Consider the following 16,928-nt stretch of genomic DNA (forward strand, 5'->3'; position numbering starts at 1 on the left):
GTGCTTCCGTTTATCTGGAAGTGATCAATACTGCAAAAAAACAAACTATAATGCCAATTTTCCCATAGATTGCTATGTGGCTAGGAATCATCAGACATGTGCTTTCACAAAAATTAAAATTACAAGTTACACAAAAGGCATTGGGAGGCTGCATGGAGAGCATGTAGACTATTGCATGTTACAAGTGATAACTTGTACAATAGATATGGTATAAGGCAGAGGTGTCAGACACACAGGTAGCAAGCTGCCTATAAACATGAGTATAATGTCATTGGGAAATGTTTAACAAGGTAAATACAATTCAGTGCAACATAGATAATGTTAACTTGTGGTTTTCTAAGTCAGTATGTAGCCAACAGGGAGCTGTTTCTATTTTGAGTTTGACACTCCTGTTATAAGACATCATTGAGGACAAAAAAGGAGATAAGCCTGTGTGTGTGTGTGTGTGTGTGTGTGTGTGTAAGAGAGAAATAGAATAAAAGATAAGACAGCTCAAGTGCCTCATGAATGTTTGTTTAACAGCTATGTCTCCAACTTAAGTGGATTTTCATTGGAAATTGTAAGGAAATTAATTCATGGATAGCACGAGATGAGAAGGTGAAGCATTGTGATATCCCTTCGTAGTGACAGCACCCATATTGATGAAGAAATCATAGCTCCAGGAAAGATGCTACCACATATAGCAATCCTTGTAGACCATTCCATGTGGTTAATGCTTGATTAGTGCTTGAGTCCCTGTTGGACAGGGATGTTCTGGAAGCCTTTTCTGATTGTTAAATTTTTCTTTTAAGCATTTACACTTTGGACATCAGCAAACACCAGAAGTCAGAGCTTGATTTATTGTTTTGTTGATTGTATAGATTTAGAAAGTGGTGGAAATTATTACTTGCCATGGGTTATCTAGCCTTGATTGGACATTTCTTTTATATGGTTTACAACTTATTTTTTGTCATGATTCAAGATTATATTTATTTTCTGCTTAACATCTATGAAACTTTTCAGTGGCTTAAGATTAGTGTAAATCGCTTGATTTCATTCATTCCCACATATGCTGGAGCACACAGTTGGGAAAATCAGGAATAGAGGTACTTCTGTCCTGAGGCAGGGAGAGAGTGTGCCTTCCAGTCTGAGGGCTAGGAAAGAGTTGCACCTTTGAGAGCAACTGTCACTCTCCCAGACGCCCCTCTCCCCACCAACTGTCATTGCTATCCATCAATTTCACTCTAACCTTCCAACAGCTGTTTGTTCCACCTCAGTGGCAGAAAGTTCAGAGCTTGATTCAGTTTTCCTTTCTACAAAAGTGATGGAGGAAATGTTAGCAAATTAAAGTTAAATATGTGTCCTGTGTACATTTCCCTCACCCCCAGCCCCCACTCAGAGAACTGGTTATTTAAACACTTAGCAGCCCAGCCCTGGCCTAAGGTTACATGAGAAATCACATTTTTAAGGACATCAACATATGATTCACAGGAGATCCCTAAATGACCTATGACATTGCTGTTAAATGGTTTTGCTTAATTTTTCTGAGAATATATTTTGTAACAGGAGTTATTTAGGCATTAATTTGGAGTGTCAAGTCAGAACAAAATATATAAATAAATTAAAAAGAAAAAAATAAGACTTCTAGTATCCAGAAGTCTCTCTTCCTGTGTGTAATTTTTTCTCAGTTGACCCCAGTTATCCTTAAAACCTTAAAGTGTTACAGTATCATTGCTCTGGTTTTGTATAATGTTTCCAAAGCTACATTGAGTTGCTTACCTAAATGAACTAAGGGCATTTTAACCACAACATGCACAGTATGGGATGATTGAGTTGTGGCAGCAAATATCAGAAATATAAAGTAAAAGCTATAAAATGTAAAGAAACATTAATATTCAAGTTGATATTAAAATGGAAAGCGTATTTATTTTATGGTGGCAAAACAGTAGTCACATCTCAACCCTGGTAGCTAAGATCCTGTGTAACAAAATGGTAAGTGCCACCTCTCTGGAAAAGAACCACCAACACAATAGGAAAAATGGTAAAGGAGAGAGACCACCTCATGCAATAGTGAGCACCCCTGTGTGGGACTGATTTGGGCAAAGATAAAAGGCTGAATAGCCACCTATTCCTGTAGGTCTGTTCCTCAGAGAGAGGCAACGGTTGGCTGAACTTGACAATATTATTGGGAAGTTTGGAAATGTTCTCTTGAGCTGCTGCACTGGGTAGTGGGTGTCATTATTTCTCTAGAAGGAAGCCACAAATAAAGGAACTCCGGCACTCATCACAGCTGCTCTCTGGAAGCAGTCCTGAACTGTGCCTATATGAATAGGGCTCATCAGCCAACACTTGGCTCCTTGCTCTGCTTGACCTACTGTCCTCCCAGCTTTTCAGACCTACAATGTGAGAATCAGATATGAACCCTTTGTATTCTCGCCTCTTTCCATGTTTGTGCTGACAGTGACGTCATAGGGCATCCTTGGATGAAAATGCGATAGTGAATTAGATGTTTTGAGTGGGAGAAGGGAATTGGGAGCTGCAGCAGTGGGAAATGGCTACAGTTTCCTTGATTGAGGTTTTCTGTTTCTGAGGGAGACTACTTGAATTGTGAATTTTAAAAGAACAAATGCCTTTTGCGTCACTTCCAACTCTGTTACCCAAAAATTATTTAAACATCCTTACCAGGTCCTGAGACTGCTTGTAATAGGATTCATGTGGCCAGCAGAAGGTCTCTGTGTGAGAGAAGACACATGTGGAAACCTGCAGTCTGTGTACATAGAGATGTCCCATAAGAATGAGAAAGACAGGCTTCATGCTAGCAGAAAGAACACTCTTCATGGAGCCAGAAAACCTAGATTCAAGTCATACTCTACTACTTAACTAGTTTGCAGTTAATCTCTCTGAGGCTCCTCATGTCTGAAAATGGAATTATATCGCACCTAATGGGCAAAGCTGGGAGAAAGCACCTTTAAGTGCTATATAAGTGAATTTTTTTCTTCATTGTTAACATTAAACTCACTTAGATTCTTAAACTATCTGGAAAATATAGGTGCATGGTTTTCATAATTAACAACAAACTTGACATCCAGAAGAAATATTAAATGGATGGGTTTATATAATACATGAAACTATAGTACTAAAAGAAGTGGCAAAAACAACTTGTTGAGACAGTTGAAATCCAGCAAGAAGACTCTTCAAGGACTTAGTGTGAATAATCTGGATGGAGCTACATGAGAATATCTCAGCCAATATAAAATAATAACTGTAAACAAAGACCAATAACATTTTTCCTTGCCTCAGATAAGGAAATAGATTTTTCAAAGCATACTCCTATCTGGATAATCCATTTTATTAGCAACAAATTATTTGGTATAGAAAATTAAAATGAGAGTGAGTTTTATAGTTTTAGTAATTCACCATGACAATGTTAATAGCACTGGGTTGTCTCGGACAAACATATCTTTCAAAAGTGTTCCCAGATAAAGCCCAACAAAGAAAGATAATTGCTTCAATTCTATATGACTCTCTGCAATAGGTGCACAGACTTGATTTTTATATGCATCCTGGAGAAAGTTGAGAGACACTAATGATTTAAGGGAATGGTACATTCAGCCTTATTAGTTTCATCTTTCCATTAAAATCATCAGAGATTAATTTGGAAGCTTTTGTAGAGCAAAGCCCATCTTTAATCCTTTTTTTAAAAAGTAGTTCAATCACTATACCAATATAGTGTTTAGTCTGTTTTTACTGATAGCACTTAAAATATAGACTTAAAGGGTCTCTAGGAAAAGAATAGATATTATTTAATAATTCTCTAACAAATTAAGATGATTAGTAGACCAAGATAAACTAATGGTGAAATACTGGTAATTAAAAATTTTTTTAAATAATGTAATTAGTTCACTTTATGGAGCCTCTGAGTTCTCTTCTAGTTTTAGATCTCTGAGTCTTTGGGCTCTTCAATTAAAATCATATTACCAAGTAGGGTTTGGAAACACATGGTTGAAAACAGTTTAAAATGACTTTTAGATGAAAGCATCACGGACCTAGTTAAGCAAATTTCCACTAGTAGAGAATGGGAAACATTCACTTAAAGATGAAGATGCTCTACTCTTGAGGTGTGTTGAAGGAACTCTTTTGAAACTTCTTTAGACATCAAGTCCTAGCATATGGAAAAGTATGAAAATTCAGGCGGTGAGAAGAGTGATAAGTGTGGGAAAGTTATAATGTAACTTCTAAGTTATAGTCTGGAATTTTATAACAAATAGATGTAAATAATAGACATGCACACAAGTATATTTTGCAACCCGGAAATTTAATTTTTTAAGGTGAACATTTGACTATTCAATCATAAAGAGCTTTTGCTTTATTTACTAAACAAACTAAAGAAAGTGAAATGAAACTTAACTTTTATTTTAAATCCATGAAAAAGCTAAACTTAAAGGAACTACAAAATACAAATTGGTTTTTGGAGAAATTAGGGTGTGCTTGGCATACAGCATATCCAATGAGCACATCTATGATAATAATAATAATAATAGCATTTATATAGCAGTTTAAGGCTTATGAAATACTTTACATATGTTAATATCTAACCAAATTACCAGATATTCATCTACACAGATATAGGAATTTAAGTAAAATAGAGGAGGAAATCATAGATCTGATTTTAGGCGGGGCTTAGTAACATTTTGAAGATTCTCATAGCTACCAGTGCTGGCAAAATGGCATACATACATACCCCTTTTCAGTCCTATTCAGTAGGATGTAGTTTTTGAACTGTAGGAGACAGGCCTAGGACATGCTGATGAAACAAAAGGCCATTAACAGTATCTCCTCAGTTCTTCAGTATCTATGTTTGTGTGCCCCATGTGTTAACTTGTTAAATGTTAATGAGTCTTACACAATAATCTTCTTGCAGTATGGCTTCGTTATTTTTAGAGGTATGTGAATTACAAACCCAGCTACATGAATAATCCAGAAGCAATTTGTTCTCCTCCATCAGCGTGCCTAATGAGAAATTGACTGGAAACACTATAGATTTTGATTGCAAACCTGAGACCATGATTCCACTGCCTGTACTTGGAAAAATCTGTCAGGAAAAGATCCATTTTCCTGACCTACAGGCAGTTCCCTAAAGAGGAATCCATGGTGTGTTTGAGAGTTTCCTTTGGGTTTAGTGTCTATGTGTGGAACCCCCAGAGGTCTACCTAGTAGAAGATACAATATATAGTTGAAGTGAACTCTTTTTTTCTGGATTCATACTGGGTTGAATATACTATAAAATTCACAAATTTAGTGGGTTTGTCATTAGAGTCATCTTATTCTCATTGGGGTTGCTGGAAATGAAGTAAGGACCAAGTAAACAACTTTTTTTCAGGTGCAAATTCGACCATGGAACCTAAGTGACAGTGACTTTGTAATGGATGGCTCTCAGCCTTTGGACCCCAGAAAAACTATCTTTGTTGGGGGAGTTCCACGACCCCTTCGAGCTGGTGAGTGGAAATAGTAAAAACATTTAGTCTTAAATATTTTCCAGGTTTCCCCATCTGCTGTATGCAGCATCTTAAAAAAAGAAGGCTGTGAGTTTGTCTGCTTTCTAAAGTGCGCCATTTTGGCCTGGCTGCCTGCCTCAAGATTCTGAGTGTGATGCCCGTATCTACCATTTTCTTTGGCACAAGAACGAATTTCATGAAATCATCTTTAGTTTTTTAGTGTATTGCTGTTTTAAAAGTGTGAATTCTGTTTGCTGCTTCCTTATAAAGCCACATACTTCTTAAGGAAGTTACAGTCTACACAACTTGTCGAGATGATGGGTCAGCTGCATTATCCTATATGACAGAGGATGTAAGTAATTTGAGCTATAGAATAATATTGAGTACTCTATAAGCACATGATCATCAATATTAGTAAGCCTTTCTATTTATAAACAATTCTATCTTAGGAAATCAAATTTGAAACTCTTACCAAGTAAATTTGGTTCTTATTTCTGGGACTTGAGGAAGCTTAAAAAAATTTTTATTTCTGAGTATTTTAATTTTGATTTCAATTTCCATTTTTAACCTTGTTTTTTCCCCTCATTTTTCAATGATAAAATTGTTTTCCTGTATTTAACTGCAATCATAGATAGGGCCAGTGAAGTGGTGCTGAAATGATGAGTTTAAAATGTAAATCCTTAAAGCAGAATTAATATAACCCTAATCAACATTATTTTATGAAAAATAATTACACTTAATTTAGTTCCTTAAAATGTATTTTTTTCCTAGAGCACTTATAATGTCCTTTGGGCACAGAAAAATTATGGGAGGGGAATATCACATTGATGATATACCTGCAGTTGTAAGAAATACAAAATATCTGCCCCCATTGTGTATGTGTATTATATATATATATAAAGACATAAATGAAATATATAAATATACTTTTTATATCCAGATCATTAGATTAGAAAACATTAAAATTTAGAGAAAAATCACATAGTAACTAAATTAAAAAAAATAAAATTAATGCATCTCAAAAGGCACCTTAACTTTAATTAAGTGCTATTTTGATAGTTTGCTTAAAGACCCCATCTTCCTGTGTCCTGCCCGAAAGTAGCTTATTCCAAATCTCTATGGAAAAGGAAAAAAAAGTTTCAGAAGTCCATTTGAAGAATAAACTTTATATGTGTAGCATGTGACCAAGAAGTATGTAATTTCACACCATGTCAACATGTCTTAGATCAAACTGTTCCCATAGAAAACTGAGAAATCTCAAGAAGGCAAAACAGAAACCTCTTCCTTATCCCCTGTTGTAGGCTAGTTGAAAGCAAACCAAAACTGAGTTAAGTAATATTTGAGTCAAAGAAAATTGTGTTACAGGATGAAGAGAAATGGAACCTATTATTTCCCTGTCATTTCTGAGTCAACCTTAGATTACTAGGCACAAATTAAACTTATTTACAGATCTTCCGCTTTCCAGGTGGCAAAGACTATTGAAACAATGGCCAAAAATTGTTCAAGTATATATATTTGTTATATGTCTCTTTCTCATTTTCAACTTAAAAATTGAATGTACTGATCTGGAAAGGCAGATGAGAGGATTAGGGTAGCACAGAAAATCTTTCATGAGAAAGTCTACACCTTGTGGGCTTTTAAGGGATTGCCACCAGAGACAATAATAAATGATCTTGCATTTTTTCTGCTGTAGGCATAAGTATTAAGTATTCTTGCTCCTAAATGAAACAGCTAATTGATTGATGGAGCACTAAGAAATTGTCTTAAAAGGGAAATCCAGTGTATTAAATTGTGGAATTGATTTTACTCTATCAAGGATATTTTTACTTGAGTCCTAGGCATAATAGGTTTTACAAGCTAGTTATTTCCTTACTGCTTTTTTAGCTTGCCCACTTTCATGACTTGGGAGAAGGAGGAATAGGAATGGTACTAGGTCATTACCTTAATTTTACAAATCCTGACAGAGCTTAGTAGTCCTTCCCTGACAACCCAAGGCAAAAACCCTTGCACCTCTGGGGGCAAAAGTGTCTAACTTTTATGGCTTAAAAAAAAAAGTTTATCTTAAAATTAGTGGTTCAAAATATATAGTTTGTATTTTTAAACAAACTATGTAATTTAATTTAGGGTCTTACCACTGTAGAATTTTCATATTCATTCTTTAATTAGTCCTCTAGGTTTGAAAAATGGTTTATATTACATGGGTGTTAAGCTTAATTTAAATGGAAGGCTAATTTTTATACTTTGGAATTCCACATGGAAACCCCCAGTAACCAGGGAGTGAAACATTGCTGACTACTTGAATCTAGAACTGCTCTGTAAGGAAGGATCTGAGAGCCTTATGTCACGGAGCAATCGATTGAGATTTGAGAAAGGACTAAGTTTCTTAAAGGAATTAATCATGATTTTATTAATTCATCTCAAATTCAACACTTAAAAACAATAGGCAAGTTCATTGGGAACTCAATACAGAGATTGTGCCAGTTACTCCTAGGCCTTGGGGAATTTCTCATGATAAGAATCTTGTGAAGTCCTGAAATGATCAAAACACTCCAGATTTTATTCTCTTATCTGGAGACCTTGGGCTTAGGTAAGGTTTTTTTTTTTTTTTTAAGAGTGGTTATGATTTTAAGTGACACTGAGAATAAGATTTCCCACCTCTTACAGCCAGGAACCTGAAGTTTGGGTCTTTTTTTTAGATTTTTTCATTTGGGTCTTATATACACTTTGGTGTCTTACAATATCACTACAAAAATATAGGTACCCCTTACTCCCTTAGCAATTAGTTGCAATCACTCAATAAGAGCATCATAATTATTCATGGGGGAAAGAACACAAAAAGAAGTAAGATCATCCACTTAGATTTGGCCATTCCTGAATATGTGCGAAGACATTAGAGGTATGAGGGAGGAAGTGAAATCAACACCAAAGGAGTTCCAAAAAACAAGTTGTCAATCTCAGAGTTAACACTAATTGAACTGTTGATACAGTCCCATTGATTTAAGCAGGAATGAACTGCTAAAAACAAAAACAAAAAAACAGTTGACACTTCTTAAGAAATAGCATGTGAGTTAGGAGTTGACCTAACCAGTTTTTCCTTTGAAAGACTTTCCTGTTTTCAAGTTGTTCTGGTTGAATGAAGACCTAGGCAGTTATAGGAAGTAATAGGAGTATGGGAAATAGTAGTGAAAAACCTAATAATGTGGGATATACTGGAAATATTCATGAAAAAGAATAGTAATAAATATTTGCTAGACAAAAATTAGATCAATTGGCATAATTTAAAATGCCCCTGTCACTGTTATTTAACATGTAGAAACCTGTATATACTTAACTAATATCTTTCCTTAGCCTTAATATTTTCTTTGGTTTATGAACTCCCCAGACTAACCTCCATCAGCTAGTAGCAAGTCAGTTTCCCAGGCATCTCCTGGAATGTCTCAAGGTTTCTTTCTAGACCAATTACATTGTCTTCCAAGCAAATGAAGGATAGATTCTGCATAACATATATTTCTACCAGCCCATTTCTTTCAGACAAAAATCTGAATTCTAGAGGAAAGAGATGCTCTATGCTGCCCCTAAACAACCACACAGGAGTAGAGAATTCAAGAGCCCTGTAAATCAGACCTAACTCTACCTCCTTCCCTTCAAAGCCTCAGAGTATGGGAATGCATAGAGTTGGTAAGCCTAGGAGAAATCTATTCATTGACCTTATTTGGACTGAGAAAGAGTCAGACTAAGGAAGAAAATAGAAGAATCAGCTTTTATGTTGATGACAAGATTCTCTCTGAATAGGGAAATTGGAAAAGAATCATACCATGTGCATGTCCTGCCTCTTCAAGTCACGATAAACTTGAAGATTCACCATACAAGCATTTTGAACATAGCTACCATTATGATGGCCTCATAAGGCTAGAGGTCAGATCCTCATAAGGGATTCAGATGCCTAAGGGCATCTGAATAGCTTTTAACTCAATTATTTCCTTTGTTTTTCACTTTCAGTTTAAGGCACTGGGGAATAGATTTATTGTGGTATCATTGGTTATGTTGCTTTCTGAGTATAGTAAAGACTATAGTATTGCATTTCTCCTCTCTCTCTCTCTCTCTGTCTCTTTTTCTCTCTCTCTCTTTCTCTCTCTCCATCTCTTTTTTCATCGTATGTTTTAATTTTATATTCAGAGACAAATACTGAAATTTCTTTCTGGGAATCTCCTCCTCCCTAGAACTTTTCCCTCTTTTCCCCTAATGTTTTGTGAATGGTTCTATGAATTCATCTCTTTTCACTTAATTATAAGACTGTCTCTTGTTTTAGCATGAAATATGAAACTATGTGTGTCACACCCATGTCCTTTAACTTTTGTCACCACTTTAAACCTCCTTCCTTGTTTGTTTTTGTTAGCTGTAGCTTTTCTCTCCCCGCCTCTCAAGTTGACCATTAAAACCATTATCCTAAATGAGATCTGGTGCTGGTTTACCCTTTGAGTCCAAGGATTTTCCAATTTCATGATATATCCTTGCTTAGCCAGCAAAGATTTTTGCTAACAGCTGATGCTAAAGTGTACAACAACTGTACCAGAAAGAGTAACAGTTACCAAATTAAGCCAAAGCCAAATTAGGACTAAGGCTAATATACAGAGAAGAAACCAGGACAAATTAACATTCATCAGTGCCTCATCAATAAGAATTAAGCAGGATCAAATCTCAGTAACTATTGAGAGTTCGGATATTTTCATACTCATGACGAGTAGTCAAGCTGACAGCAATCTTATCAAATTGAGTTAAATGTCCCTAATGCTGTATAGGTTTATTGCTTTCATATCCTTGACATCATCTAACTTGAAAATAGATCTGAAGTAGAATTAAAATTTTAAGATTTGCAACTCTCACTATTCAGGTGTTCAGACTCAGTCTACATGAACACCTTTGTGACATTTGGAGAAATATGTCTAGAAAAGTCCATAGCTGAGAAATATGACACCACTACTATTTAAAATATATTTCTCATAAGGTCAGGTCTTCTCATTAGTTGAAAGTGAAAGATTAACCATTCTTAAGTCTGTTATCCTTAGTTTGTTATCCACCAGAAGGTGGACAGTTCAATTATGAGTCATCCTTATGTGTTGTGAAAAAGCTCCATTTTTTTTTCAGTAACCCTTTCATTCTCTGTGCCTTCTCCAACCCCACTCTTCCATTCATGGAACATATCAGCTTTGGAGAATATGTAGTTCTATGCATTGCCTTCATTCTGTTGTTGGAACTTATTTTAATAAAATACTCAGAATTTCCAGGAAAAGATTTATAATCACACAAATGAGTTCTATTCCTCCCTTTGTCATTGTTTAGTTAGAAATACAACCTACCCAAGAGCCAGAAACCAGTTTTAAATGACTGGAGTTCAGATTAGTTTACCCAATATCATGCAGGAATCGTTAGCATCATCAGCTAGGCTTTAGACAAGTCCTGTATTCTGTATTTGGTTCAGCTGCTCTTGACATGAGATAATCTGTGCCAGGATCAAGGTGATGATAAGATCTGCATGATAAAGCTAGACAACTTACACTTTATTTATCATACATATCCTTGTTCATGTGCTTCTTATAAACTCAGGATATCTGGTCCAAAGGGTTCTCCCAGAAACCAAATAGACCATCTGAGGATAATGTCTAGGAAAATCGTGTAGAAATGGTGGCGACATTCCCTACATCTACACTAATGCTTAGAGTATTTCCTCCCTCATGATTGCTTCTGACACTGTGGCCTATAGTCTTGATCGTTTCAAAATTAGGTCTTAAAGAGGCTTCTCAACAAATAGGTTGCATGGGAAGTATAGTTTCTTTGGGACCATTTGCCCTTTTATTTCATCTGAAGATTGTAGGCAGTTTCCCATATCTTCAGAATTTGCATTCTTCTCTCAAAAACTTTAGACTGAGATATTACAATGATTATTGTTTTACGATGTCCATATCATGGCTAATGTCCAGGAGGTGTGGACAAAAACAAAATTTGATTTGTCTTTTCAAATAGTTTTCTTTTCCATCTTTTGCCCCTTCATTCCCCCCCCCCCCAATATAGTAGACACAGGGGTGGTTCCTTCCCAATGTGAAATAGGAGGCTTACTTACTTGAGTGTTTCGCATCTTTAAGAATGACTATCTGAGGAGTTCTTTAAGAAATGTGAGCCAAAGGTAGTCCCAGACCCAGTACTTAGTGAGCCTTAGACAACAAACCCAAAGGTAGGCCTCTTTCAAACTGGTAGGTATTTTTTATGCAGAGAATCAGGAGGAACTCAACCTGCTTTTAGAATACAATTAAATAGCAGCCCTTTGGCCATTTTTTTAGTCTTCTATGTAGTAGAACACTGGCTGAATCTTCTGCTGACAACCTTCCCAGCAATACGTCTCAAAAATTTGTGTCTTCTGCTAGTTGGAAAAGCTAATCACATCTGTTTAGTGTGTAAGTGGCAAAAGATGCTTTATCTCTTCATTTAATATTCTTATTGGTATTGTGTTTATAGAACAAATGCTCAGTAAAGTAGTTATCAATCAGAGTAAAGGACAAACACCTCCTCCCACCCCAGTTTAGGGGATTAAGTGAATTTTTTTAAGATAATGGTAGATTTTGCTCATTGGGAAATATGGCGTTTAGACTAATTAGACTGCAGAGACTAGGAAGCTTCATTCTATTCTCCTTTCTTCCTTTGGAGATCAGACACTTTTTCACTGAAACAGCAGTTTTGACACAAACCCTCACATAAGTAAATAGCTTCCAGTGGCTTAAGTGCCTGAAGATTTTTGGTGTCCCAGAAAGACAGCCCAAAGCACTTTGGTAACAATTATTTTTTAATGCTATTTCAAGAAATGCCCATGTGGCATACATTCCTTTTTCAAAAATGAAATACCTGAAATGCAGCTTCATCAGTTAAGGTTTTCCCTTCACACTGCTCTCAGCTTTTATTTTTTATAGTATGGAGACAGCAAGGAAATAATTGATCCCTTTTGAGTGGCTAGATTTATCAAGGCATTTTATGTAGATTTATCACCCTCTAAAGGTATTTTTTCTGGTCCCATAGGGACATCTATGATTATTAGCTCACTGGCTAATGCTTCCTTTGAACCCTCTCATACTTGAGAAATGAAATTTATAATGCAGATCTTCTGGTTATAGTGACTTCATTCTGAATTGAACTAACGTCGTCTTAATGATTATTATACCTTTCTCTGAATTATAAGTTGGCACTTTAACTGTCTCTTTAGATTCTTTCCCAGTCAGAATATAATTCCTCCTCACTCTCTTACCCATAAATCTTTCTCAAGCCACTTGCCTATCTCTGAATTCATGTTCCACTTACTCCATAACTGGGTACTCTTTAAAGCCAAGCCTCCAGTAAGTAGTCTGCTAACTAATTTCTGAGTCCCAGAAATTATTTATTGGAGTCCACTTCACCAAAGGAAGTTATTCTTTAACAAGTGTGAATAATATTTAATTGCACTATCAGACCTTTGACCATTAGTGCAAGGGTAAGAGATACTACCAAAGGGGAGAGTACTAGAGTAGTACAATCTCCTAATTCTAGGGCTAGAAACAACCTTTAGCTAATTGATATTTTTGAATAGAATTAGCTCATATTTGGATTAACATTAGTATGAATAATCAATAGACAGCAAATGTCAATATTTCCATACCATTTGGGATATTTTTAAGGTTCTTGATGATGCTGTTACATTTTTTAAAAAATTTAACATTATTTCCTGGATCCTGACACCACATTGGCACCATGATCATCTCTTGGTGTATGATAGCAGTTGTTCCCTGGCTGGCAATGGTCCAGGACTTGTGACCATAGAAAGATTGTTGAGTGTGATATTTTCCTGTCACCCTCTTGTGGTATTTGATCTTGGTCCTAATTAGTTGCTGGCATTTTTTTTGTTTGTTTTTTGAAAAATTCCCCTTTTGTCATATCTCTCACATTTTTTCTTATTCAAATGGATACATAAATGATTATCTGTTTCATATAATCTGGTGTAGAAGGTTTTTTTAAATAATAGAGGCTACTTATTAGATTTCTGAGGGAGTATCCACCATGACAGGTCTGCACAATTTTCCTCGTCATCTGTACAAACTCAAGAACATTGTGTTCTCTGAACTAGAGATACTTTTCCCGATTGTGTTCTCTGAACTTGAAGTCCCATTCTTCTTTGTTAAGAGATACAAGGGAGTATCACAATGTTCCCCATCCACCCTGCCCTTACCCCACCTGTATCACATTGCCCATCTCCAGATCTGCATAATCCTTTCCAAATTTTTTCTCCATAAGACTAATGGCACCCTGCATATAAAGTGCTTTCATTGTCAGGAAAGTCACTTTGGCCCTCCTCTTCATCCTTTCTTACTTTTTTCTTTGCTCTTCAGGATGTAGGTGATTGAGAAAAATCATTACTCTAGGATTAGGTTTAAGTCTGTGTCAGAGGCTAGGATCTTGAGGGAGGGCTTCTCCATAGTATCCATACATGGGGATCCATTCCCAAGGTGTTTTTCCTTCAGAGAATTCAAGTTACCAGTAAGTTGATTCCATTTCCCCCCATAAGTAGAGTACTTTAAGAACATATTTAGAAAGCAAGTCCTTTTGATTAAACTAATTGATAAGTGCCTCTTCTGCAGGTGCTTTTCAGAACAGATAAGGAAGTGGAGCATTATACCAAACTAATTATGTTTAGAAGAATTTTGACACATAGTCCAGATCGTACCCATGTATTTACAGTGTAGTTCAGAATTAATATATCTGCAATCCCTATGTAAACCTAATTTTATTATCACCTCACATATTTGCTACTCACTTTTTCTACACCGAAGCTGAATCTCCTATCTCCAAGTTGGGACAGAATTTTATTCTAAGACAAAAAATTTTTTGAGTACTTAACTCTTTCTATGGTACATTCTTAGGGGAGTAAAATAGACAGTGTGAATGGTAACAATGGCTTGCTGTCTTATCAGTGGATGGTTCATCCCTTCTTCAGACATGGCTAAAGACCTTGAAACATCGTGTTTAAGTGGTGTTATTTTGTAGACTAAGCAATTAGAAACTAGAGATGGAAGCATGCTCCTGGGCCATATAGTTGATATTTCACCTAATAAGTTCCTTTTGGTAAGTCTTTCCACTTTGGGTTTTTTTTTTCTTTGTTTCACTAGTAAAAATCCCAAATGATGGTGCTTTTATTGCTTCCTATTTACTAGAAGACTTGAACATTTTTCATCCCCTTAATTTTCCTTCATTTTTGTCATATGACTCCCAAATTCCTTTCCCTCCTGACCAAATAAGCCTTGAAGATATCTGTTATACATTCATACTTCTTTTCTTGCAGTTGAATTGGCAATGATTATGGACCGTCTTTATGGGGGCGTCTGCTATGCTGGTATTGATACAGACCCAGAACTGAAGTACCCAAAAGGTGCCGGCAGAGTGGCTTTCTCCAATCAGCAAAGTTATATTGCTGCTATCAGTGCACGATTCGTGCAGCTTCAACACAACGACATTGACAAACGGGTAAGCAGTTTTGGGGGGTGGATGGGTTGCAGAAATAACATTAAACAACATAGCAAAACTGGAGAGAAAAGCAACTTATGGTGATGCATAGACACCATGTGCTGAGAATGTATAAGGTAAAATAAACCTGCCCTAAGAAAGAAGAATCGAGTACCTTTCACATGTAATGTACTGGTTAACTTTAGAGTCCTACTCTGATGCCTCCTGGTGGTATAACATCTATAAATGTGTTATAATAAGTTACATTTTTGTGAGTTACTATTTTTAAAAAATACCTTATATCTTTCATTATTTTGTCCTCATGCCCCCCCCCCCAGGTAGAAAGAGCAAGTGATAATATCTCCATTTTTTAGATAAGAAAAGGTCAGTCCAAATCTGGCCTGAGATTCTTACTACCTGTGTTACCGTGGGAAAGTCACTCAATTGCCTTAGTTTCCTTATCTGTAAAATGGAGAGAAAAATGGTCCCCACCTTATAGAATTGTTGTTAAGGCTATAGGGCTATAGCCCACTATGACTGCTTCTTATTAAAAATGTGCCTTCTTTAGAAGAGTTGTTGAGATGAAAGCCAATGCCTTTTAGACCATATTTTCCCCTCAGTAAAATGAACAGATTAGACTAGGTTAATTAACTAAGGTCCCTTCCAGCCATAACATGCTAAAAGTTTTTAATGCTTTGGCTTACTTTGTAAAACAAGAAATGCTACAGAATTCATAGCTAAAGTGTAAATTATTTGTAGACTCAAAATCATTTTTGAGTTAAAGGTAAAAGGTAAAAAAGGTAAAAGTAATATTTAACTGCGCCAGGAATGACTTTGATATCTACCACCAGTATATTTCAGGGTCAAGTGAAAAAGGGCTGGCTCAGGCTCATACTTTTCCACCCAGTTTTGTTTGTGTTTTTGCTAAAACAGGTTGAATTTTTGCAACACACAAATAGCTTTTAAAAATTCTTTATGCAGCAATATGTCTAGCTCTGTCTAGTGTTCTGAAAATGAACGATGGACTTTTTTTCACAGTTATGACACTCAACTAATTAGATTTTAGTGTAGAGAACAGTGTTTCATGTGTAATCATGTTTAATAAACTGTTTTCAATTAAAGCATGTATTAAGCATCTTCCATGTTCAGAATATTGTGCTACAGAGATAGAATGACTCAGTCCCTGCAGTCTTGGATTTTTTAGTTAAGTAGGTTATGACATATTGACAAGTAGCTTTCTCTTCCCCCCCTTTGACCTCTGACTTCTTTGGAGTTCAGAAACAAAACATGTCCCAAGGGCTTCCCAAATTGAAGTCTGGATCTCCTTCCAATATCATTAACAAGAATATCCCAAGTGTAGTAGGAAAAGCAAAGCAAAATGGTGTGTAAGGTCCAAGGAGAAAGATATTATAAAAGGGATGAGATAGGGAAGGGAGGAGGAATCATAGCAAAGCATTTTATGGATAAGGAGATATTTGAGTTGGACTTTAAAGGGATGAGTATAAGCTCCAGGATGAAGAGAGGAGAAATGAATAGATAAAAGCCTCAAAGTAGAATATAGTGTAAAGAACATTGTTCTGGAATCAGAGGATTTGAGTTCCAATTCTACCTCTGCTCAACTCAAGTAATGCTTCCAACATGATCCTGATTCTATCAGTTTTTCCCAACCTTGCACATCAAATTACTTTGTATATATTTATTGTTTTCACTTGTACAAGATATTCCTCCTTCACCGCCTGCCCTGCATTGTCTAATCCTTGAAAGGAAAAATTGTTTCAGTATTGTCCTGGTATCCCCAACATCCAGCATTGTGTCAGACACATAGTAGACACCTAAGAAAGGCTTATTAAACTGAGTTGAAGCCATGGGCCTCTTTATTAGATCTTGGGAACAAAAGTGTCAGCTCTCGTTTTCTAATTCTCTTGTGCTCACTGTTAT

General features: G+C 36.0%; 1 protein-coding gene across 18 annotated transcripts in view; it reads left to right on the top strand.

Moving 5' to 3' along the window:
* The window catches only part of CPEB3 (cytoplasmic polyadenylation element binding protein 3), a 226,383-nt gene that overhangs the window by 187,641 nt on the left and 21,814 nt on the right, over nucleotides 1–16,928 (top strand). For all 18 annotated transcript variants that reach the window (XM_007478808.3, XM_016422704.2, XM_016422730.2 and 15 more), the window contains 2 exons: nucleotides 5,360–5,474; nucleotides 14,830–15,011. In XM_007478808.3, coding sequence (XP_007478870.1) covers nucleotides 5,360–5,474; nucleotides 14,830–15,011 — 297 coding nt within the window. The remainder of the gene's footprint in view (nucleotides 1–5,359; nucleotides 5,475–14,829; nucleotides 15,012–16,928) is intronic.

This window comes from Monodelphis domestica, chromosome 1 (genome assembly GCF_027887165.1).
Source record: "Monodelphis domestica isolate mMonDom1 chromosome 1, mMonDom1.pri, whole genome shotgun sequence".
Lineage (NCBI taxonomy): Eukaryota > Metazoa > Chordata > Mammalia > Didelphimorphia > Didelphidae > Monodelphis > Monodelphis domestica.